This window comes from Uncinocarpus reesii, genomic scaffold (genome assembly GCF_000003515.1).
Source record: "Uncinocarpus reesii 1704 scaffold_1 genomic scaffold, whole genome shotgun sequence".
Taxonomy (NCBI): Eukaryota; Fungi; Ascomycota; class Eurotiomycetes; order Onygenales; family Onygenaceae; genus Uncinocarpus; species Uncinocarpus reesii.
Window position 1 is genome coordinate 6,220,311 of NW_003052500.1, and position 21,805 is coordinate 6,242,115.

The 21,805-nt window shown below is 48.6% G+C and overlaps 10 protein-coding genes and 2 non-coding genes across 12 annotated transcripts; 7 read left to right on the top strand and 5 right to left on the bottom strand.

Moving 5' to 3' along the window:
• Window positions 1-1,550: 1,550 nt before the first annotated feature.
• On the top strand, window positions 1,551-2,912 carry UREG_02349 (uncharacterized protein; the record flags this gene model as incomplete). The annotated part of the gene is made up of 2 exons (XM_002542787.1): window positions 1,551-1,763; window positions 1,818-2,912. The coding sequence occupies 2 exons, from the start codon at window positions 1,551-1,553 to the stop codon at window positions 2,910-2,912; spliced, it is 1,308 nt and encodes a 435-aa protein (XP_002542833.1).
• Window positions 2,913-4,104: 1,192 nt separating this feature from the next.
• UREG_02350 (uncharacterized protein) lies at window positions 4,105-4,473 on the top strand (the record flags this gene model as incomplete). Its single annotated transcript, XM_002542788.1, has 1 exon — window positions 4,105-4,473. One exon carries the CDS (start codon window positions 4,105-4,107, stop codon window positions 4,471-4,473), a length of 369 nt encoding a protein of 122 aa, XP_002542834.1.
• A 1,229-nt stretch (window positions 4,474-5,702) lies between these two features.
• On the top strand, window positions 5,703-6,539 carry UREG_02351 (uncharacterized protein; the record flags this gene model as incomplete). The annotated part of the gene is made up of 2 exons (XM_002542789.1): window positions 5,703-5,811; window positions 5,887-6,539. The coding sequence occupies 2 exons, from the start codon at window positions 5,703-5,705 to the stop codon at window positions 6,537-6,539; spliced, it is 762 nt and encodes a 253-aa protein (XP_002542835.1).
• Window positions 6,540-7,738: 1,199 nt separating this feature from the next.
• Window positions 7,739-8,064, bottom strand: UREG_02352 (uncharacterized protein; the record flags this gene model as incomplete). Its single annotated transcript, XM_002542790.1, has 2 exons — window positions 7,739-7,851; window positions 7,983-8,064. 2 exons carry the CDS (start codon window positions 8,062-8,064, stop codon window positions 7,739-7,741), a joined length of 195 nt encoding a protein of 64 aa, XP_002542836.1.
• Window positions 8,065-10,424: 2,360 nt separating this feature from the next.
• UREG_02353 (dihydroorotase) lies at window positions 10,425-11,796 on the top strand (the record flags this gene model as incomplete). Its single annotated transcript, XM_002542791.1, has 6 exons — window positions 10,425-10,591; window positions 10,623-10,649; window positions 10,785-10,864; window positions 10,943-11,200; window positions 11,250-11,395; window positions 11,431-11,796. 6 exons carry the CDS (start codon window positions 10,425-10,427, stop codon window positions 11,794-11,796), a joined length of 1,044 nt encoding a protein of 347 aa, XP_002542837.1.
• A 1,082-nt stretch (window positions 11,797-12,878) lies between these two features.
• On the bottom strand, window positions 12,879-12,950 carry UREG_07978. Its single transcript has one exon. It is a non-coding gene; the product is annotated as a tRNA-Glu (tRNA).
• A 182-nt stretch (window positions 12,951-13,132) lies between these two features.
• UREG_02354 (FK506-binding protein) lies at window positions 13,133-13,647 on the bottom strand (the record flags this gene model as incomplete). The annotated part of the gene is made up of 2 exons (XM_002542792.1): window positions 13,133-13,298; window positions 13,388-13,647. The coding sequence occupies 2 exons, from the start codon at window positions 13,645-13,647 to the stop codon at window positions 13,133-13,135; spliced, it is 426 nt and encodes a 141-aa protein (XP_002542838.1).
• A 1,054-nt stretch (window positions 13,648-14,701) lies between these two features.
• UREG_02355 (uncharacterized protein) lies at window positions 14,702-15,675 on the top strand (the record flags this gene model as incomplete). The annotated part of the gene is made up of 2 exons (XM_002542793.1): window positions 14,702-14,822; window positions 14,882-15,675. 2 exons carry the CDS (start codon window positions 14,702-14,704, stop codon window positions 15,673-15,675), a joined length of 915 nt encoding a protein of 304 aa, XP_002542839.1.
• A 1,572-nt stretch (window positions 15,676-17,247) lies between these two features.
• Window positions 17,248-17,319, top strand: UREG_08018. The gene has a single exon. It is a non-coding gene; the product is annotated as a tRNA-Glu (tRNA).
• Window positions 17,320-17,519: 200 nt separating this feature from the next.
• Window positions 17,520-18,584, bottom strand: UREG_02356 (putative heme/steroid binding protein; the record flags this gene model as incomplete). The annotated part of the gene is made up of 1 exon (XM_002542794.1): window positions 17,520-18,584. The coding sequence occupies one exon, from the start codon at window positions 18,582-18,584 to the stop codon at window positions 17,520-17,522; it is 1,065 nt and encodes a 354-aa protein (XP_002542840.1).
• A 610-nt stretch (window positions 18,585-19,194) lies between these two features.
• On the top strand, window positions 19,195-19,926 carry UREG_02357 (uncharacterized protein; the record flags this gene model as incomplete). The annotated part of the gene is made up of 2 exons (XM_002542795.1): window positions 19,195-19,591; window positions 19,661-19,926. 2 exons carry the CDS (start codon window positions 19,195-19,197, stop codon window positions 19,924-19,926), a joined length of 663 nt encoding a protein of 220 aa, XP_002542841.1.
• Window positions 19,927-21,084: 1,158 nt separating this feature from the next.
• On the bottom strand, window positions 21,085-21,783 carry UREG_02358 (uncharacterized protein; the record flags this gene model as incomplete). Its single annotated transcript, XM_002542796.1, has 1 exon — window positions 21,085-21,783. The coding sequence occupies one exon, from the start codon at window positions 21,781-21,783 to the stop codon at window positions 21,085-21,087; it is 699 nt and encodes a 232-aa protein (XP_002542842.1).
• Between the last annotated feature and the right edge of the window lie 22 nt (window positions 21,784-21,805).

Consider the following 21,805-nt stretch of genomic DNA (forward strand, 5'->3'; position numbering starts at 1 on the left):
CTCTTCTTTCCGTCAACCCCCCGGAGAGTGCAGGAGAATTGGTCTCGTGGAAGCGTTGTCGTTAACCATATATCTTCAGACGTGGTTGACCCTTGGTCTCCCACCTGTCGAAGATTCTTTTTCTCCTTCACGTACAGCAGGTCGAGCCCGGGTTCAATTCCTCTCTCCTCGACTCCATATCGCCGTATTCCTCCCTCAATTGCTTCTAACACCTCTCGTCTCCCTCGTCCTAACCCGCTTTCGGCGGAGCTCCCAATCCTGTGATTTCTAGCGGTATATCTTGAATACCAAGACAATCGTGGGATTTGTTAGAAGCTGCTGGCTTTCCAGTTCACTTGTTCTTAATTGAGTTTTTTTTTGCTCTGGGTCTTGTTCCGATTTAAGGTGAGGTTCATTCCTTCTGAACGTGTTTTAACTCTCAATCATCCCATGGATCATGTCTGCTTGACAATATGGGGTTATGAAGCCCCTAAAACGGGCTCTTATACGCGTATTGAATTACATGATGCCTCGAAATCCGGCCCTTATGCCGGCCTACAGACATACTTTTTACATGGAACTTCCTACCGCGAGACATCCAAAAAGCTTTGAGGCATCCCCTGGATTTGACGTGCAATATTCTCTTTGCCCGGAATCATCTACATCTGTATGAGCAATGTCAAACCCAGTGCAATAGCCCTATCACCAAGCTTGAGGTGGTTTAGTGCTCCCTTGGCATTAGAAACCCTCACCAGCGGCTGAATTTTGTCCCCTGAAGCGAAGGGATTGATTTATTTCTCTTTTCTGTCATCATCCACACTCGTTTTTCTTTCTTTGTGGCTTCAAATTTTGGCAGTCATACTGACACGGTCAACTCACTTTAGGTTCATTTCTCCGGACATCAAAACCCTAAGAATCGGATAACTCCGTTGGCCATTCACCACTGCAGGTTTACAGGTCAAAAGAGTGTGTATCACCGGCTAAATTTCAATGTCTCCTGTCACGGAGCGGTGTTAGTTCCCGGCCCGCTAACACCAATTAGGACGAAGCTGACTACCCTTCCAATCCCGGCGCGAGTCGAGGGCTACATCCGTGATCATAAGGTGGAGACGTTAACTCGTCGTTCACTCTGAACAAGCATTATTGCGACTTCTGATATAGTCTACAAACCAATTCCGAGCACGTATGTCTTGGCATCTGCTTGCAAACGGTTTTTAGATATCTGGTTGATAGGAACCTGGAATAGGTAGGCCCTTTTTCACTTGAGCTTCGCTCCATCCATCGTTCTGTCAGCACCCTGGATCTCAGCATATATTGACGTAAGAATGACAGTTTCCTTGCGGGCCTCGATTAAACCGAAAGTGGCGCGGTTTTACTACCTGCACCATTCATCTCTCTTTGATATTCTCGTTCCAACTATACTTCACTCTTTAAGTCTTTTTACTCTGCATTTTCTCTTTCATTCGTTACAATAGCACTAATCCTCGGCACTGCTCGCTTCGAAGATAAGTGGAGCGTCATCTGAATTGCAACTTCGATCAAAACCAGCAGCTTGTCATTTTCCGAACAATATGGCGTACCAACGATACTCGTCTAATTTCCAGCCTTGTGATTCTTACTTTGTGGAGACCTACGATGGTGATTATCAGCCAAGCCGCCTGTGTCTGAAAGAACACGCAAAGCTTATCGCTCGTGAGCGCCAATATGCCATGGGAGATGAGATGTCGAATGCCGTGCGAGAGGAATATCAGGAGGATATCGTCGCTCACATGCATATGATTGATGTACGTACTATCGGCCTGCCTATGTCGGTGGAGGACGCTAACTCTAGACACCAGTCGGCAACGTTACCAGATGTCGACTCCATCGATATCCAAACTGAGATTCAATGGTTCATGCGGCCCTACTTGCTCGATTTTCTTATTGAGGCACACGCCGCTTTCCAGCTGCTTCCCACGACACTGTTTCTGGCGGTCAACTTATTGGATCGGTATTGCTCGAAGCGTGTGGTGTATAAAAGACATTATCAGCTGGTTGGATGTGCAGCTTTGCTCATTGCGGCTAAATACGGCGATAAGAAGGAGCGTGTTCCAACGATCAAAGACCTAAAGTCCATGTGCTGCGCTCTCTATGATGACGACATGTTTGTCCAAATGGAGTGGCACGTGCTTCAAACTCTTAGCTGGTCAATTGGCCACCCAACCGTGGATAGCTTCTTGCAAATCGCAGTCATCGATACGCCATATGATCCAGAAGTTGAGCATCTGTCCCTTTACATCTTGGAGATCGCTCTCTTCCACAGGGAGTTTGTGTCTAAACTTTCTGCTGATCTCGCACGGGCTGCGTTGGCACTTTCAAGGTGTATCCTGAATCGTTCGCAAGCTTCGCACAATGATTGGGCGTCGAGCTACGATCCTTTGACATTGGTAAACTTGTCACAGCATTTATTTCAACCGTCGCATGTCCTCTCCCGAAAATATTCATCTGCACAGTACTCCAGAGTTTCAAAGATTCTTGAACAGTTTCTGGCTCGTCAAACGTCGATTAACAAGACCTACAACCCGCCTACACCACCCACAGACCGTACAGAAAGCTCAAAGCCTTATGACGGCGAAATCGGCCTTGTTACCCCCCAGAAAACACATTGCCCACGCGCTATGACCAATGGTTACATCACTCCACCAATTACCCCCGAAAATGATGCATTTGGCGCTGCGAGCAACGCGAACCCTTCGAAGGATCCAGCCAGTCTCCTGTACGTCTGCCCGACGTCGCCCACCCCTCAGCAACCCATGCAATACGGACAAGCACATTACAAGTACCAAGAATCCGACCCATACAGCGACATCAACGGTTCTCTCAGCCGCCACCAGTGGCTTACAACTCGATGTTCTGAGAAGTTATTCGATGAAGAATCACCCAAGAGCCACTGATCGAGCCCCAATCCCCTAGACCCATTGACGCGCCGATTACATGTGTGACCAGTCCCCGATGTGACTATGCCGAGGATCAAAACCAAACGCATTGTTGCGGACGATTCGCACAACTAGCGTTCCTGTCAACGAGCAAAATACCCGAAATGAAAACCGATAATACCCCTATTCAATAATCTGTTTCGATTCTCACATAGTTTCCCCATTTGGCATCTGATTTTATTTCCTATGTCATGTTTGTATTTGCATCCCCTTCATCTGCATTGCAAGCGCGAGTCGTTTAATTTGACTTCGAGAGTTACTTTTTCCTTCGTCATGCTTCATATCTATGCAGCGTTCCGCGGAGAGACCCATCGAACCATCTGCTAATTTTTAAACCATATTTCATCTGTCTGCGTTATGTACTCGGTTCGGATTTTCTGTCCTTTTACAGTATATTGTGTGAGTACGAGCGTGGGAAAGCCTTGAGTGCTTTCTCGCAACATAATTGTTGTTTCTTCTCATTTCCTTTTTTCTTGTATAACCTCCATATACCCCCTTTTTCGATCCATGTTTCCATTATCCTATCAAGGAATCGGAGGGGATTTATGGCGAGGAGAAGATGGTAAAAAATGACCGTCTCTTTTTGGGGAGGGGAATTCAAGCCCTCGTATGAACAAGCCCCATTTTTGACAGAGTTGGGAAGCAGTGGATGGATGGAGAAGAAAGCGAAGCCTCTCAAAAAAGTGCTACATTTGTTTCATACCTTTAGGGCGTGCTGGCACATTTGCGTTTGTGTTAAGCAAGCCATGTCGCTATTTCATTTTGTCCCTCGTGCCCTTTCTGGCCGAGAAGAGCTCCATCCGGAGATGGACGTTTCTTTGTCATAGCATTGATAGGCAGACTGAGACCGTCACCAATCAAGGAGATTGCCCAAGTCCCAAACATGTTTTCTGCTTGTCTTCTACTTAGTGTAATTCTAGATTGTACGGAGTATGGAAACCCAATATTCTCTTGAAGCTCTCGAAGTCCACACTCCCCTTTCTTTCCCTCTCAGTTTGAGCGGAGCGGGAGATGAACACAGCAACGAAGCAGTTTGTCAAATGGCAAGTAGTTTTTCCGCTCCACCATCTCTTGGCAGTTCCGCCGTGCGCTGCAAGCGAGGAACACACGCGTAATTGACGGGGAACCCCTGCAAACTTAATCGTATTCAATGGCCAATGACCTTCTGCCCCTGGGCAATCCTGGGCACTCCCATTGGCTGGGAGATGACGATTTGCTGAAACGGGATGCTTGGCTGCACGCCATGTGGGTCGCGGTACCCCACCCGGCGCTAACCGAAATCAGACGCAAACCGCCTGAGCGACGGCTTGGCAGTCTTGGCGGATGGCCCTCTCCTCCCTTCTCCTCCCCTGCGACCGCCGCTGCTGCTCGCCAAACGGGCATCTCGAAGCTCAAGGAATCGCCATGGACATCGGCGGGAATCCCTGTGGCCTGCAGCTCCAACCCTGCTCGTCGCAACCATGCACGGGAATTCGGCCACCTTTGTTTTCAGATTCAGATTTTACGATGGGCTCCTTGACCACAAGGATCTTGTCGCGCTTTTTTAGGCCCCTTTTCTTTTCGCCATCCCCCATCGGTTTCTCCTCTTCTTCCTCTTCCCATTTTCCATCAAACAGACCGAACCGGTGGCTCATTCTTCGCATTTGATGCCAAGCGTGGGATTTTCTGGCTCAAACACGCTGGGAACGGTTGAGACTTAGTGAAGATCTCCACTTGCACGCCCGTTACGTTTCTGGTGGAGATCGACTCGATCTCCAATCCCCTTTTCGGTCTAATTCTGTCTCTTGCTCCCTTTCTTACGCCATACCCGGCAACCCATACGATTCTTTTTCACGAGGAGACGCCATCCACAGACATGATTTGAGCCGTCTTCTAACTCGAACAGAGAAGGCGGCACGCGACACCATTTCGGCAAAAAGGCGCTTGCTTTCGTCTCATGAATGCGTGATCCCACGCTCTTTATCGACTTCTGCTGATGTCGTTTCTTCTGCCCTTCATAGCCTCCTTTGTCAAGAGTCCCGCCATGGGCTCTGGCAGTTCAAATGGCTCTGGCAGCGAGAATGGACGGAACGTCAAGTGGCTAGATGTGAGTTGAAACTTGTTGGATTCGACGTTGGTTACCTCTCCTGATCTCGACCTTATTGATCCCGCTTGGTTGCTCTTTTTGTTTTTTTCTCTCCTTCTCCCAGAAGCCTTGTTGACTTGTTCTTGGTGAATCACGTTCAATAGGGATTGCGTGGAATTGCTTCTTTTCTCGTGCTTCTTACACATCTAGCCCGCGCGTTCGACTACAACCTATTTAATGCCAGAGACACCGAAAACGGTCCGATCCGACTACTGCAGCAACCCGTCTTGCGGATTCCGTGGCAGGGGAGAATTGGTGTCACGATCTTTGCGTTCCTCACGGGCTATGTCTGTGCGCTTAAACCACTCCGGCTTTCTCGAGCTGGAAACTACCAGGCTGCTTTTACCTCCATCGCGAAGAGCGCTTTTCGGCGGCCAATTCGATTGGTACTCCCGGCGACGATCGCACTGCTTATATCATGGGCAATCGCGCAGTTTGGTGCGTTTACCGTTGGCGCAAGATGTGATTCGGGCTGGTTACGCTTCTCCAGCGTGAAGGTCAATCCTTCACTCTTTCACGAAATTATAAGGTTGTTTCGTGTGTTTCTTAACACCTGGACCACTGGACATATGGACTACGACGACCACCAATGGGCCTTACTGCCATTGCTCAAGGGTTCCATGATGGTCTACGTCACATTGGTTGCTACGATGTATGTGCAGTACCAGTATCGGATGCTAATATATACTGGAATGTACTTTTACTTCTGGCAAAGCCGTGGGGCGGATACAGGTATGGCGGCCATCTGAAAGTCAAGTCAAGTTACAAGAACTTTCTTGGAGCGTGTGGGCACTAACATTGTAATAGAAACCTTTGGCCAGCAATTCTATTTTGGAATGTTCCTGTCTGACATGGCAAACCACCAACCGGCTCAAACTTTCATCTCATCCCGCCGTTGGAGTCGCATGATTTTCTCCGTCACCGTCGCGGCGCTCGGCCTCTTCGCCGCTTCTTACCCTGCCCACAACGCTGAATGGTGTGGCTGGTCCAATTTCCTCCTACAGCTTTCGAAATATATATTCCCACACGATATCAACCTAGGTAAACGGTACACAGCTCTAGGAGTCGACCTCGTCATTCTAGCAATCTACCTCTCTCCCTCTGTCAAATCCTTCCTTTCCAGACCATTCTTCCTCTGGCTGGGCCGCAACAGCTTTGCCGTCTACCTGACCCACGGCACCCTCCTTCGTACCGTGCTCACCTGGATGATTTACGGAATCTCCGGCCAGCCATGGAAAGAATGGAAAAACGAAAAGGGCGAGATGGAACACTCGCCCTATCTCCCTCGAGGCTCAAACTTGACTTTTGCAATCAGTATTCCCTTGTGGTTTGCGCTGGTGTACCTTGTCGCGCACTACTGGACGAGCTATGTGGACAGCTTCTGCGCGCGGATAACGCAGAAGCTGGAGACTCATGTTTTTGAGCAGACCGAAAAGCCGGTTAATGGGCTTCCCATGTGAATGTGCATTTCTTTTGGCTTTTAAAATTCTTTATATTAGCACTGCGACCAAGATGTCGGCGTTGCATACTTTGTCATTTTATGTTGAACATACTGCATTGGACATATATGTGACGATACCTTTGGATATAACATACTACTTTTTTCAGTTATGTCTTATCTTATTCACCCCTTTTTTTTATTTCTCTTTGATCGGCGCGAACATGCCTTTCAGCGGGTATTCATGACATCAGCCATAGATCTACCGAGTACATTTAACCCCTTACTCTCCTTGAACATTCCTCTTTCTCGTGGAACCAACAAAATGTCCAGATGTAGAGACGAAAATGGTAAACGGGGCTATTTTATTGATGGCAGGTAGTACAAAGTCGCAAATGGGTGGTAGTAAAGTCTCAGTCATACACATCTCTTTCAATCAATAGATGACAAATCTCAATAGAAGCCAGTTTTCGCCTGTGAGGCTGAAAAGCTCTTTTAAAAGAAAAAGGGACCAATAAACCACTCATGCAGAATTTTCAGCTCATTAAATCTGGAAGCTAGAATTGCTTGATTCAAGTTTGATATGCTTGGAAGCTCAAGTGATATACAAGAATAATGTAATAGTCGTACAAAATTGAAAAGGAAAAACAAGAAATGTGGGAGGCTACATCACCCAACAGCCTCGTGGTGAGCCACGGACCTTGGTTGAGGGTTAGAACCAATAAGATCGCAGCGCCGATGGCAATCTGGCTGTTTGAAACATAGCCTTCTCCCCGCCACGCCCGGTTGTCGATGATTTCCTGCTGTGTAGAAAGGAAAGTGGCGAAGAAAGCTTCGCAAGTTTCGACCAAGATGTATAAGTCAAATTAATACAACGGGTAAGAGAAAAATATCTGTGTACCGGTTCTGATATCGGCGTTTCCGTGGTTGTGATATAAACGCGGTGTTTGCGATAGAATTGGTCGGTGGTGAATAGGAGACAGGGGTGTTGTGCTGTGGAAATCGATCCTCAACGAAACTTGGTACCTCGGGTGTACTCGTCTCACGATATCATGTGGTTCAACATAGACAGTGCCCGCCTCACTTTCAAATCTTGCGATTGTTTGCTTAGGCAAAGCGAGATGATAGGGAGGGTGATGGTTGCGTCCTTATTGTTAAACCAGCCTGAAGGAAGGAAGTCTCTGGTCGCTTGTTGTTGCTAGCAGTCGGACAATTGATCAATTACTTCCATCGGCCGCCGTCCCATTCTGAAGTCCTCTTGCTGTCTGGGCTGTTACCTCCGCTGTTGTGGATAAGGGGTTTTTGTGTCTTGGGCCTCGAGGTCTGGCTATTTCCTAAACAAGTTCGCAGATCGAATTAGTAAGGGACTTAAAAAGCCCGACCCCCTTGACGTTTGCGCCGCTGGTTTTTCCTTTCAAAAAGAGCCAATGTTATATGATATGGGGGTAAAGAAAGTAAAGCGTACCCTGTGAGCTCTGAGACCCCGTAGAGCTAAACCCGCTCTTCGTGCTTCCTTGCGAGGTACTTGAGGAATATGAATGGGGCATGATGTAGACGGCTTGTGAAGGTTCGGACAAAAAAGAGCACGAAATTGTAGGTGTCGTCACCTGCAAAGGGCGTTGAGATACCAGAGATACCTGGTAAATTGTAGGAATGCGGAAAGAAGATAAGAGCAAATCCGACTTTCACTGAAAGTGTTTGCTGGAAGTGAAAATTGCAGTAGAAGTATCGGGAAAGCTTGCAAGATTGAGAGTTGGTTGATTGAAGGTGAGGAAGACGAAGGGATATGTCTTCCTTTTTATGTCGCGCGGAAAGAGAAGCGAGACAGCAGAAGCAAGAAAGAAACGCGGGTAGAGGACCAAGGATGGACTGATCCTCTGAGAAAACAGAATGCAGAGTGCTGCCTTGACTAAGACCAAATCGAGCAGGCAAGCAGGCACCCAAACAGCGATGACAAGAGATCAAGTAGCAGCGAGTTGCGACGTTCTTTTCGCAAGTTGCCGAAGTCTAAGAAGAAACGGAGGGGTAGGAGAGAATCAAGCCAGGCAGCCAAGCGGGAGAGAGATGGTTGCAAGGCACCAAGTAGAAGGGAAAGATTAAATAGGCAAAGCGTTCTTTTTGACGCAGGATGGCTATGACGATGATTTCATCAGCCGGACAGAAAGAAAGGAACAAGACACGGTGAACTTAGGCAGAACAGTATTCTAGAACGGCGCAGCACCTAGAACATGGGGATCAAGCGCTGTCTTGCCCGAAGAGAAAGAAACCTAATCGTCTGTGCGGGCAATCTGGGTGGATCAGGGACAAAAAGGGAGGCAAAAAGAAGGACAAAACCGGGATGATGAATGTTATTTGGCAGCTGTTTCTGCAGGGACCTTCTGACTGGATGGGAAGGTCAAGGGGTGTCAATTGGACTGATGGGATGGGCAAAGACAAGAAAATCAGTGGCTGGAAGACATTCCAAGGGTCGAAGGTCGAATTCTGGTGTCATTGGTGTCGAAGCGACCTGTCTGTGTGACTTGACACCAGGCACCAAAGGGCGATGATGTCCAGTGAGGGCGCGATGAAGGGGAGCGACGGGAGGTGAGGTTGTTGATGGAGGAGGTGAGTGGTTGGGAGGCCTGAGGGAAGGCTGGGATGAGCGTCTCTGGCTGGATTGGGACTAGCGCCAGCCTCCCCGATTTGGTGCCCGGTGATTGGGTGGCTGCCCATTGAGTCCCGGCGCCCGACCACAATTGAGCGACCACGCGTGATTTGTTATGTCATTTTTTGCCCAACAGCCTGAGGCAATGTCACCGCTGCGAATGCGCCAGCCGTCTTCTTCTTCTTCTTTTCCAGCAAAGCAAACATTCGAAGCCCCTTCGCCAGTCCACCGCCACAAAGTGAGGCTGGGGTTTGAGCCCAGACACGTGATCCGGCTGGAACCCTAAGTGAGGCTAGTCGAGATTGGGCCTAGACCGCATCACCGGATGACATAAGCAGCTTTCTCGCTTGAGCCATGTGGTTATCATTCACCCATCGCCAGCTTGATGTCGGTTTGTTGCTTCATCGAGCGGTGAGGACGTGGACGTTTGAGGCGCATCATTTGCAACTTCGAATCCGTTGAGCCGTTGAAACTGCGCCGAACGAGGCCTCCCCAACCCTTCAATATTGCCAATCTGGCTAACGCAGCCGCTCGAATTGGCTCGCTTTGCAAACAGTCCGGAATAAGAACGATCCCAAAGCGTCGGGCAGTGCACGAGTTCGCCTGAAGATTTTCTGGAACAACAAGGCCGTGACTTTGAAGATGGAAAAGAGACTAGAACGTCAAGAATATGCAACGGAACCGACATGAGGAATGAAATCTGCTTGACCGGGAGCCGTTGGGAAGTCAACCATGTTATATCTTGATAAGTCCTTAGCCATAGGCTAAAGGAAGTATTGATTTGGTAGAGAAAAGTCTTTGCAACATAGCTGCTCTCGATTTTAAGCCCAAGGATATTTGCGCTGGCCCTGGGGTCCCACGAACATTTGAACTGCTCGTTATTCTGGACAAGTAGCATCATACAAGAATAAAACAAGATAGACCAACATAGCATTGGATCACTTAGGAGTGAATAGTCGCTCATGTTTTGCAATTCTGATATTTTTGCGAGCGATGACTGTCGAGTGTGTGCGCTGGCAAAGTCGGACGTTGGGGGGTTGGGGTTTATCCGGCGGGAGGGGAACTTTTTCCGATGTGGGCTGCCCGCATCAAGGCAAAGATTGCTTCTGTCCTCAACTATACGCACTTGAAATGTCATTTTCTCGCCTTTACTGGCATAAAGTAGGTAGAAACCTGTACAGCGGAGTTCCTCGGACAAGAACAGTACAGCTGCGCTGCCAGTTATCCAAAACCTTTTCCACTACTTCCTCAATTGAGTCCAGAATGCGCCTCAGGGAAGTCAATCATTTGGAGCTCCCTCCAACCGCAGATATGCATGTCCATCTACGTGATGGGCCCATGATGGAATTGATCACGCCTCAGATTCGAAAAGGAGGTGCCGATACTGTCTTTGTCATGGTGAGCGATGCAGAGACGATTTCGTTCGCGCTGTATCTAGAGCATGGCTCACATTATCTATAGCCCAATCTGGTTCCGCCAATTACAACAGTAAGCCAGGCTTTGGAGTATCAGAAGCGCTTGGAATCTATCGAGCCAAATGTCAATTATCTGATGTCTCTATATCTTCATATAAGTTGCCACTATCCTATGCCATTTCGTTGGTATCTAGCTGACATATTCTAGGTTTCACCCCTCAATCACTCCTGAGGTCATTGCTGAAGCGGCTGCTGCGGGTGTCACCGGCGTGAAGGTGTACCCTCAAGGTAGGGCCCGAACTTATGCCAATTTGGCTAGAGCGCCAGATCTGACTTGTGCAGCAATAGACTAATGGCATTCAATAGGCGTCACAACGAATTCTGCTTCAGGAGTAGCAAATCTAGATGATTTCTTCCCAGTGTTTGGAGCCATGGAGAAGCACGATCTCGTGCTCAATATTCATGGAGAGGTTCCCGATGTCAATGTCATGAATGCCGAAGAGGCCTTCCTGCCAACTCTCACAAGGATACATGAGCAATTCCCAGGCCTCAGGATCATTTTAGAACATTGCTCCACAGCCGCTGCAGTGAAGGCCGTTCGTTCCTGTGGGCCGACGGTCGCAGGTAAGCGTTCCTCTGCCTGGGCCTAATAAAATACCAATAAATGGAGCAGCTACTATCACCGCTCACCATCTTTACTTGACAATCGATGATACCGTCAACCCGCTTGCCTTCTGCAAACCGATTGCAAAGACTCCCGAGGACAGAAATGCCTTGCTTCAAGCCGCCTGTAGCGGTGACCCGAAATTCTTCTTGCAAGTTCTCACTATCCTATTCAAATGTTATCCCTCAAGCTAACCTCTTTGCGCAGTGGAAGTGATAGTGCCCCACATCCAAGCAGCTCCAAGCAAGGCGAAAAGCCAGCGGCCGGGGTATACACTCAATCCTTTGCAACCCAGTACGTTCTGAAAGCTTTTGAAGATGCGATGGAAACCGGCATTATAAGCGATAGCGATGTCACTCAGGAACGTCTGGAGAACTTCTTAAGCCGATTCGGTAGGGCATTCTACAAATTACCCGAGAACGACGGCACAAAGATTGTGCTTGAGAGGAAAGGCGAACTTATTCCTAAAACCATCCAAAGCGAGGACGGAAGTGTGGAGGTTGCTCTGTCCCGAGGTGGAGAAAGTGTGTTCAGTCTTCGGTGGTTGACACAGTAATTCCAAAAGAATTTATGGATGGACACCTGGCTATCTAAAAGTTTGGGCGGCGGTTCTGACGCGGGGAGTTATGGTTTTCCACGGATTGAGTCACAGTGACGTTTGTCAGAACCTCTTCTTGACGGAGGCACTTTCAAAATACTATCACGCAAATGGATGCTATACCAGATGGGTATATAGTCAAAATTAAACAAATCTCGAGCTTCTCCCCTGATACGCATTTGGCTTCTACCTACGCAACGTGAAAGAACTCCCTTCGCACCTACTACATGTCGATATATCCAAGTCCCCCTGACGCACGGTCAAGCCACTCCCAAAGCCCCAGCAGCCCGAAACTAACAGGCAAAGCAGCGCCTAAGAAACCGTTGACCCTCCCTTTCCCAGATCCGAACACCGTAGAAACGCGGGGCCTCTAAACACGAATAACTAGGCATGGGTTTCAACCTCGATCTGTATTTCAACTTTGATTTCGACCTGGCCGTGGATTTCGTCTTATTTCTCTGGTACCTGTCCGCCATGGCAAGTTGTAGAGTTCGGCCCTTGGACTGGCTCGCTTTTGTGTGGTATATCTTCGAAAATATATTGGATTTCCTCGAATGAGAAACGTAACGCGGGGCTCGAAGAGGTGGAGAAGCTATTCCCTGCTTGCCCTTCCTTTGAGCGATTGTTTAGACACTGGTTTTATATGCTATTTCTGAAATTCCCCAGAGTCGAAACAAAAGAAAAACGGGTGGGAAGGTGCACATATCGCATATCGCTATGGGGCGACAAGGTTGTCATCGCGGTTCTACAGGTAAGAACTCAACAAGATATGGGATTAATTAAGTATCTATAATACGGGCGTCTAGGGTATTATTGGATATTACAGGCATAGCACTACCATCTTAGCTGGAATATAGAGCTTATTTTTCCATAGCTCTGAGCTTCTCATGCTTCAAAGAACCCGAAGTAATAGTAGCCTACTATTAATCGCCTCCGTGCTGTACAACATCTCACACTTCGATCTCAGATAACCGTTTCGACCGGCCGCCAAAAAGAAGGAGAAGAAAAAACACGGCTCGGGAAAAAAAATTAATTGTAAGCTCCCTAGCTGGGAATCGAACCCAGGGCTGCTGTGTGAAAGACAGCGATGTTAACCACTACACCACTAAGGACTGGATGGTACCTGTATCATAGAAACGATATGTTGAGTATTATCGTTCTAGAATTCATCGACCAGACATCATCAATGTCGAGGATCAACCAGTTTCGCTGCCTTGTATTTATTCGGTTACTCTGTACATCTGTAGCCATCTTTACAAAGCCACCGCAAAATCCCAATAGATCAGAATCGCATTCAAAGTTCATCCTTCTTGTCCTCAATCTCCATCAGTTCAGTCTCGAAGATGAGCGTCGATCCAGCTGGAATTGGCCCCATGTCCCGGTTTCCATACCCAAGCTCCGGAGGAATCGTCAACTTCCTTTTATCCCCAACGCACATATCGAGGAGGCCCTGGTCCCAACTGTAGCGTAGAAGTTAGCACGCTTCGTTCCAAGTACGCAGGCTATAGCATTCAATTAGGGGAAAGGATGGGTATTCGCGACGGCCTACCCCTGGATAACCATCCCAGTTCCCACCATGAAACCCAACGGGGTGCCGCGATCATAGCTAGCATCGAACTTCTTGCCGCTTTCGGCGAGTGTGCCCTTGTAATGGACCTTGATATTGTCGCCTCTGGCCGTGCGTCGCTCGCAGTCAACAGTGTGGGTTTTTTCAATCTTCAGGCCATTCGGAAGCTCCTCAACGGTGCTGGCGGCGGCAAGCGATGCGAGGGAGAAGGAAAGGACAGAGAGGAGAGATGGAAGATGCATTGTAGCGGGAACACGATGGATAGCTGGGTCTGAGGTTTATAAGATCTTGATCTTCTTGTGCCGGAGAAGGGAGTTGGGAGCTTTTGTTGTATGGACCAAATTGACTGATCTGTCTTCATGATGGGGACAAAGCTTCCGTGTTGCTTTATTTAGCTTCGCAGCTACTAGCGCACTCGGGGATGCAGCTGGGGATTCCTGGGGATAAACCAATAGCCACGAATCAAATCTTAGACTCGGGATGACAACAATTCACTTTCAACACTCACTACAGAGTGAATGGGGTTGTTAGTACTAGCACATGTGCCCTTGTCATCGCCGTGCAGCGGCTAGAGGTTCTTAACTATAGGACGATTTACCCCGAGAGCTTTCGGCCAAAATATTCTATTACAAGTGTGTTCCTCAAGACCTCCCATGCTCCACGAAGCGACAGCGACACTTGAAGGGCAAGGAGCGATACATGGGTGAGCAGTGTTGAGCAAGGCAATTCGGATTTTCCCTTTCCATCTGATCCCCAATATGCGATATCATGATCTCTAGCCACAGACACTTCGCTTTCAACAGATTGAAATTTCTCTCTTTCCAAACTACACTAAACCAGCATAGGCTTCACAGATTTTCATTGTCTACAGCGATATATCTGCCTAGGTGCCACACTTCAACGGCTTGCTCCACATCCCCGCTCGGAATACATACAATCCTGGGGTAGATCTGGAGGATTTTGAAGGATATACGCCTGGCGGATTCCACCCAACACTTAACTATCGGCGACACATTTTGTGAGGGCCGCTACACCATCATCCACAAGCTTGGCTTTGGCGGCTATTCAACAATCTGGCTTGCACGAGACCGACGAAACCAACGATATGTATCCCTGAAGATACTGACTGCGGAAGCATCACGAGACAGTCGTGAGGATGATATACTTTATATTTTAGCAAAAGGCGACCCGACCCACCCCGGGAAGAGATTTATTCCTTGCCTGTTAGATCGATTCTCTTTTGAAGGTCCCAATGGACACCATCGGTGTTTGGTCGGAGAGCCTGCTGGTTGTAGCATGGCCAAGTCTAAAGAAGATAGTCCGAATTTCATGTTTCCACGGGACGCGGCTAGATCGATTGCTGCTCAGTGTTTTATGGGAGTGTCTTATTTACATGCAAACGGAATATGTCACGGAGGTGAGTAGAATTGGGGCTGAATCCTGAAATTTTTGGCTATGGATACTTATGCCAAATAGATCTTCATCTACATAACTTGCTCCTGCGTGTCTCCAATTTTGATAATCTGAGCACGGATGAATTATACAAGCGTTTTGGAAAGCCGTACGAGGCCCCAATTCGACGATTAGACGGGAAACCTAACAAGCCCCACGCACCGTCACATGCCATTTATTGCATGGCTTGGGACATGCCTGCAAACAAACTTGCAGAACCAGAGATTGTCATATCTGATTACGGAACATCGTTCATTGTATCCCAAACACCCTCGCCGACGCTTCATACACCAATCCTTTACGCCCCTCCGGAGGAATTCTTCAACGAACCCATCACTAAACCGACTGCGGCTGATATATGGACACTCGGGGTTAATTTATATGATGCTCTGGGTGAGCGTCCACTTTTCGAAACTTTTGCTTGGGACCCAGACGATATTATCGCAGAAATGATCAATACCCTTGGACAACCACCTGAGAGATGGTGGGATGCTTGGGCTAAGCGGTCTGAATTCTTCGAGGCAGATGGTTCATGGGTCGCTGACTTCCGGCGCATTAGTGACCCTATTTTCCGGCGCCTTCCGCAGCGCATCTGGGAGATGGGTCGTGGCGAGACGCCAGAAACATGTGAATGGGACGTTACTGGCGGCGAATTTCATGCATTAGAGTGTCTTTTTCGGGCCATGTTGTCATTTGAACCGACCCAGAGGCCGACTGCCGAACAGCTCTTAACATTTGAGTACACTGTCAAGTGGGCGATGCCGGCATGGGAAAAAAAGATAAAGAGATCTCGTATGCGTACTCTGGAGAAGAGATGACGAGCCACGACCCATGCTTTCATGACCCCATAAAGGCGTATCGAGCCTGGTACGAATGATGGCTTATAGCGTCCGACAAAGTCTTGTATGAATGCCAAGCACTCAGGGGTAACTGAGAAAATGGGACAACAGCCCAATCTTCCACATAGCAATATCAATCTGCCAGCTGCGACCTTAATTACATTTTAGCTCTGATACATACACACTAGACCCAAGAAAGAAAAAAAATCTGGATTTCTAATTTATTTTTATTGCAGATTTGAAGAATTCAGCTCAGGCTGCTGAGCTCACTATGGGCGGAGTGGCCCAGGGGATTCGGGGGGATTACATAATAATGCCAAGAGATTCTTATATAACATTGGCTTATATAATCCCGCAGGGGTCCATAACGAAAGGGGGATGTTAAACGTACCCGGATCCTACATTTAACACTGCGATGCTCCAAATGGCTTTTAGACTCTGGTTCGCGGCACTGCGCCGATTTGTATCCTTGTGGTCTAGTTTTAAGGACCGGATTGCGACCACAGTGGGTCATCGTCATGACATTGAAAGGGTATGTTAAATCAAGGCTTTGCTTCCATTGCAATAACTGTCCTGACCGCCCCGTGACAGGGAACACAAACCACGACAAAAGAAAATGGAACTGGACAGGAAAATGCCGAAATGGTCATTACCAGAGATGCCCGAGGACAGTTTATATCCGGTGGGCTAACTGGGATTGTGGAATTGCTTGACGACGGCACTGTTGTCAAATCACCATTTCCCGGTCCTGATATTGAGTCCCATATCCGGGACATCGCCAAAGAAGCCACTATCTATCGTCGGTTCGGGCCACATGAGAGGCTTGTGCCACTCTTAGGTCACTCAAGGGACGGTCTCATTCTTGAATACATGAAAAACGGTGATTTGAAGACATATCTTCAAGATCACCCATCTGTTTCAATGGATCTAAAATTGAAGTGGGCGTATCAAACAGCAGAGGCCGTCTCTCTTCTACATAGAAATGGGATACTCCATTGTGACATAAAACCGCGAAACTTGCTGTTAGATGCGACTCTCGACATCAAAATCATTGACTTTTCTGGCTCGTCACTGGATGGGTCTAAACCGGCCTCTGGAGAGGGAGCTCGATTCTATCTCCCACGACACTGGAAAGATCCTCCGTCTGTGGCTACGGATCTGTTTGCACTGGGGTCGACCCTTCACGAAATTTTCAAAGGGAGCAGTCCCTACGAGGAAGTACCTAGTGACCAGGTGGAAATACTTTTCAAAAAATGTGAATTTCCTAATGTTTCTGCTATTCCATGCGGACACATGATCAAACAATGTTGGCTATCCCAGTTCGATTCGGCCGAAAGTGTCCTAATCGCCATCAGAGACGTGATCACCGAGCTCAACGTCGACTGGCAATCTTTCTGAAGACGTGGACCATTTGAAAATTTGAAAGGAGGCTGTCTATGCCAAATACATTTAATTTGAGCAAATCAATGGCTTCCAATTCTTCAAGATGCCCTGTGGAATGAATCGAGTTGCACTCTTTTGAATGATAAGTATGGATTACTAACATAACAATCCTTAGTGGTGTAGTGGTTAACATCGCTGTCTTTCACACAGCAGCCCTGGGTTCGATTCCCAGCTAGGGAGCTTCCAATTACTTTTTGATTTTAGGGTCTCTTTTCGTCTCCTTTGGGTCCGAAATCTTTTTTTCTTTGGGCATTTAACACGAAAAGCTACAGAGTACCGAGCGCGGCAAAACAAAATCTCTCTGATACAAGCTAATAAACAACTCAAACGTCGGGTATCACAATCAACGCTATCTACATAGAAAGTCAAATTGAAGCGTATTAATCCATTTCATCCAATGCTCCGGTGCGGTCTTCAGGATCATGTTCACTGACCAAAATGCCCACTACGCACTCGCTCAGCATTCCATCCCAGTTAACCCAGGGGTGCACTTCTAGAAAGAGCCTCCCCGAGTCCTTTCCAGCACCCCTCAAAAGCTCTCCTTTTCCACCGGGATGAAACGGCAGGTAGGGGGTGATATTGTATACCTTTCCTTGATACGATGTCCAGGCATCGTACCCCTTCCTTCCGTTGTGCAACTTCAACATGGATGGTGTCACCCGAATGAGACTCGGAGGTAGATCCTTGCCGCGAAGATTATTTCGCGGATCTGAAGTTAACGCCGCCCAATCCAAAGGGGAATGGCCGGGTTCAAGGGTGACTTGTCGCGAAGATTTCTGAGGTTTGCCTGCTAGGCCCAGAGGCGAAAGCGTGCTGCTAGACAGCTTGCTGCCTGCTGGTGTGCGAGACGGCGGGGCACGAAGAGACGAAGCTGCGGAGGGTGGAGGGCGCAATGGAACACGGGCGGACGGCCGAGGTGGAGGAGGCATGAGGCCGGAGGGTTTGGCTGGGGGGGGCAGGGCCTGCGGGCGGGTTTCGATGGTGGGTGTGTTTAGGAGAGGTGGTGATAGCACCTTCGGAGGCTGGAGCGATGCCGGCTGAGCATCGGGAACACTTGATGTTGAAGTTTCATCTAGGTTCAATGTAGGGACGTTGAGGCTAAGCGGGGTCGCGATCGCAGAAACCTTCGGGGTGGTTTCCGTCGATTCAATTTCAGCTCCCCGAGAGTCCTGCGCCACGGAGTCTAGATCCAGTTCATCCTGCAGGAATGAATGTTCTGGCGTCTTTCTGGCGCCTGATGGTTTGGGCGCAAGGGCTGCCGCGCCGGGCTGCTGGGCGCAACGCCATGGTCCGAAATCCCAAGAGTATGGAGGGTGCTTGTACAGGATGTACGTGGCAGACACAACAAAGGCCCCAAATCCGATCCAGCCCATATCAGACAACCGCACAAAGCAGGGCGACAACGATGTCGAGAAGATTGAGCCCATGGGCTGGCTTGTCGCCATTCCGGATTATTAGGTAAGTCCGACAGCCCCTCCACGTGATCGCCCCCCATCGGAATCGGAATAACATTCCCACCGCATCTCCTTTTCAGAGGTCGGACCGCGTCCCAAGACTGAGGCCAAAGTCAAGGCTCAACATCCACCAATCTCGTATTCTCTCACGACGAGTGGCTTGATGAAATGAAACAAATGGCAGTTAAAATGCCTGAGCGCACGAGCCCGCTTATCTTGGCGTTTGATCCGCCTAAACAGAACGAGCCTCCCCAGCCTGACCAAAGAAGCCTTTGCGTAGTGATATCCTCATCTACCAAGCTTGACAAGCTCATAATCCGGTCGCAGAGGCCAAGAATCTCACAATGTATTCTCTCCATCTGCTTTTGGCTATCTTTGCTTTCTGCGCGCCCGTCGCCAACTGCTTTTCGTTATTCAAGCGTGCAGATGGTCTGAGTGTGCTATCACCAAACAAGGGCGACAGGTTCTCCACAGGCATTGATATTGAAATCCGATGGGAGGCTTCTGACGCAGAACAAGTGAAGCTCGAGCTCCAGAAGGGATTACCTCACAACCTGACTACTGTTCACATCATTACGCGTATGTGCAGACTAGAAGACCTATGACGAGTCGTTCCATTTGCGGCCGGGCAAAGGCGCGTTTAGCTATTCTAGCTGCAAGCGCCTTCGGTTTAGAATGTCAGGAAATTGCTAATTTGCGGACTCCAGAGCGTACTGCAAACAACGGCTCTTATGAATGGCGCAGTCGCGACGATAGCTTCCTCAGAGCATCTGTTTCTGATAGACTCCCAAACGCTCCGCCTAGTGGCTGCGACTATGCCATCGCTATTCGAGATATGCAAACGACAGCTTATTCGGGATACTTTACTATAATCAACGTTCGCGGCGACGGCTTGCCCAATGACACCCAATGTCCTGGTACCACTCCGAGTAATCAAGAAGGCAGCAACCCGGCGGGTGGTAATGGACCGACGAGCCCGACGGGAGGAAGTCCAAATGGTAATTGCTCCCGTAGAACCCTAAATTGATTGGTTTCCCCAAGGCTAATATATTTTACGCGAACTGTAGGTAGCGGCCAGCAAATATCGGCTGGGAGCCAAGTGACGAAAGCGATGCTCGGAGGAGCCATAGCAGGGGTAGCTGGCGGGTTAATTCTTGGGCTCGCGATTATTATATTGCTTGGCAGACGGCGAGGCTGGTTTGTCAACGACAAATATATACAAACCGCTGTCACCAACGAGCTCAACCTAAGGAATCATATCGCTAGCGAACAAAAGCAAGAGCTAAGCTCCGCTCCGATATTTCAAATGCCGGCAGGACCGCAAGAAAAGTAGTCGGCATTTCAGGCTAGCTGCGAACATGGTATTATTTATAATGAAATCAAATCCAGGGCGAGGACTATCTGGTTGCAGTGCCTCCAATTGATGCAAGCTTTTTATCGCCCTCGATTTGCGCCGTTTCTTCCGACCCAAAAGCCGACCATGTACTCCAATCTTTAAGCCATACTCTAAACATCGACAGAAGCACCGTACATCCACAGGGTTCCCTCGCCGGCGAGATAGCCAAAGCTTCGTCGCAACGGCAGGAACGGGGTATACTCTATGGGTGAATGGCTCTTTGTTGTATCATGCTGGAGCGCTTATACCAGCCTAGCTTGCGTTATGACCATTGAATATTTGGTTCGACTCAAGCATATGGAGCTTCGTCGATCGGCCCCACGGGCTTTGCATGCAAATAATTTTGCCAACGGGATGTGACTTGCAAGTCATGGGAGTACTTGGCCCATTTGTACTCTATGTATATAAGAAATTCCACTTGGTAGTCTTCCTGTTCTCCGTTATGATGACGTAGCTATGCAGCATCACTGCAAATTCAAAAAAGTTGATCCACAAAGTAGTTATGCTTTTTACTCATGCAGAAGCCAGGACCAGGTCATTGCACCCTCCTGTCTTAACCCAACACCTGTTAGCGTATGCCGTTGCTCCTATCGATCCGGCTGCATCCAAGATATCCTTTCATGCTTCCAGAAACCGGCTAGCTACAGCGCATCCTAGAATCTGTTTCCATTTACAGAGTATAAATTAGTTTGCAAGAGAACGTTTTTGCTGTGTAACTGCCAGCTGCATGCATGCCCGTGTAACCACAGAGAGTACTTTAATAGCTATCCACAACAATGAACTATGTTTACAGGCCATGAAATAGAGGTGAAGCGCATCTATGAACGATGCTAACTGTACTTCTATTTACAAGTTGATAAGATGCAACCGGTAGCTACCAGAGAATATTTCTTTTATGGAAATCAAGGCCGCAGTAAATGCAACAAAGAGCCAACGAGGCAATGAAGAGTCGAAAAACAAAAGCAAGATTTTGATCCCATCTGCGTTCGGTACATCATACGCAGGTAAACTCCCAATAATGCAAGTAGATATACTTTCCACCCATATGCCAAACAAAAAGAAAAGGAACAAACGGAAATGGCGACACGATCTCTTTCAAGCCCATTTGCCTAGGAGGGCCATCAAGGCCGCACCCAAACATAGGAGTCCAAATGCTGCGAGTACGGTACGAATGGGTGCTCGCCGCATGGAGGTGCTGAACATGAATTCATGCGCCATCAATTCCACGAGTGAGGTATAGATCAGGATACCCGCGGAGATCGAATCAAAGACGCCGTTGACGATCAGTGTGGTCCGGCCTTCGGGAGGGTAGGTGTTGCGTACCCCTAAGCCAATGGCGATGGCAATTGGCGTGGAAAGTCCGAATGAAATGGCTAGGATGTATGGTGTGAGCCGTTTCGATGAGGGCCACGGTATGGTAGCAAGGCGCGACCCAAGACCAAGACCTTCGAAAGTCTGGTGGAACACCAGGACCACGTAGAGAGTTTTGAATTCTTCGCCGGCGACGGCGAGAGTCAGGCCAATGAAGATAGAGTGGAAGATGATGCCGAACTCGAGAATGAAAACGGAAGTAAGTTGGGCGCTGTAGTCTTCGAATAAAGCTGTGTGGGCGCCATCGACGGGATTGGAACCGGTATCGGATGGGTGGTCATGGGAGTGGTCAAGGTGGTTTTCCCCTGGGGCGTGAGACTTGGGTTCTTTGTCGGTCGAGACAATTGCACCAGCTTCGGATTGGGAGTCTGTTGCGGAGCCGTGACTGTGGCCATCGCCAAAGCGCGCAAATCGTATAACCATGAGCTCGACGAAAAACAAAAGA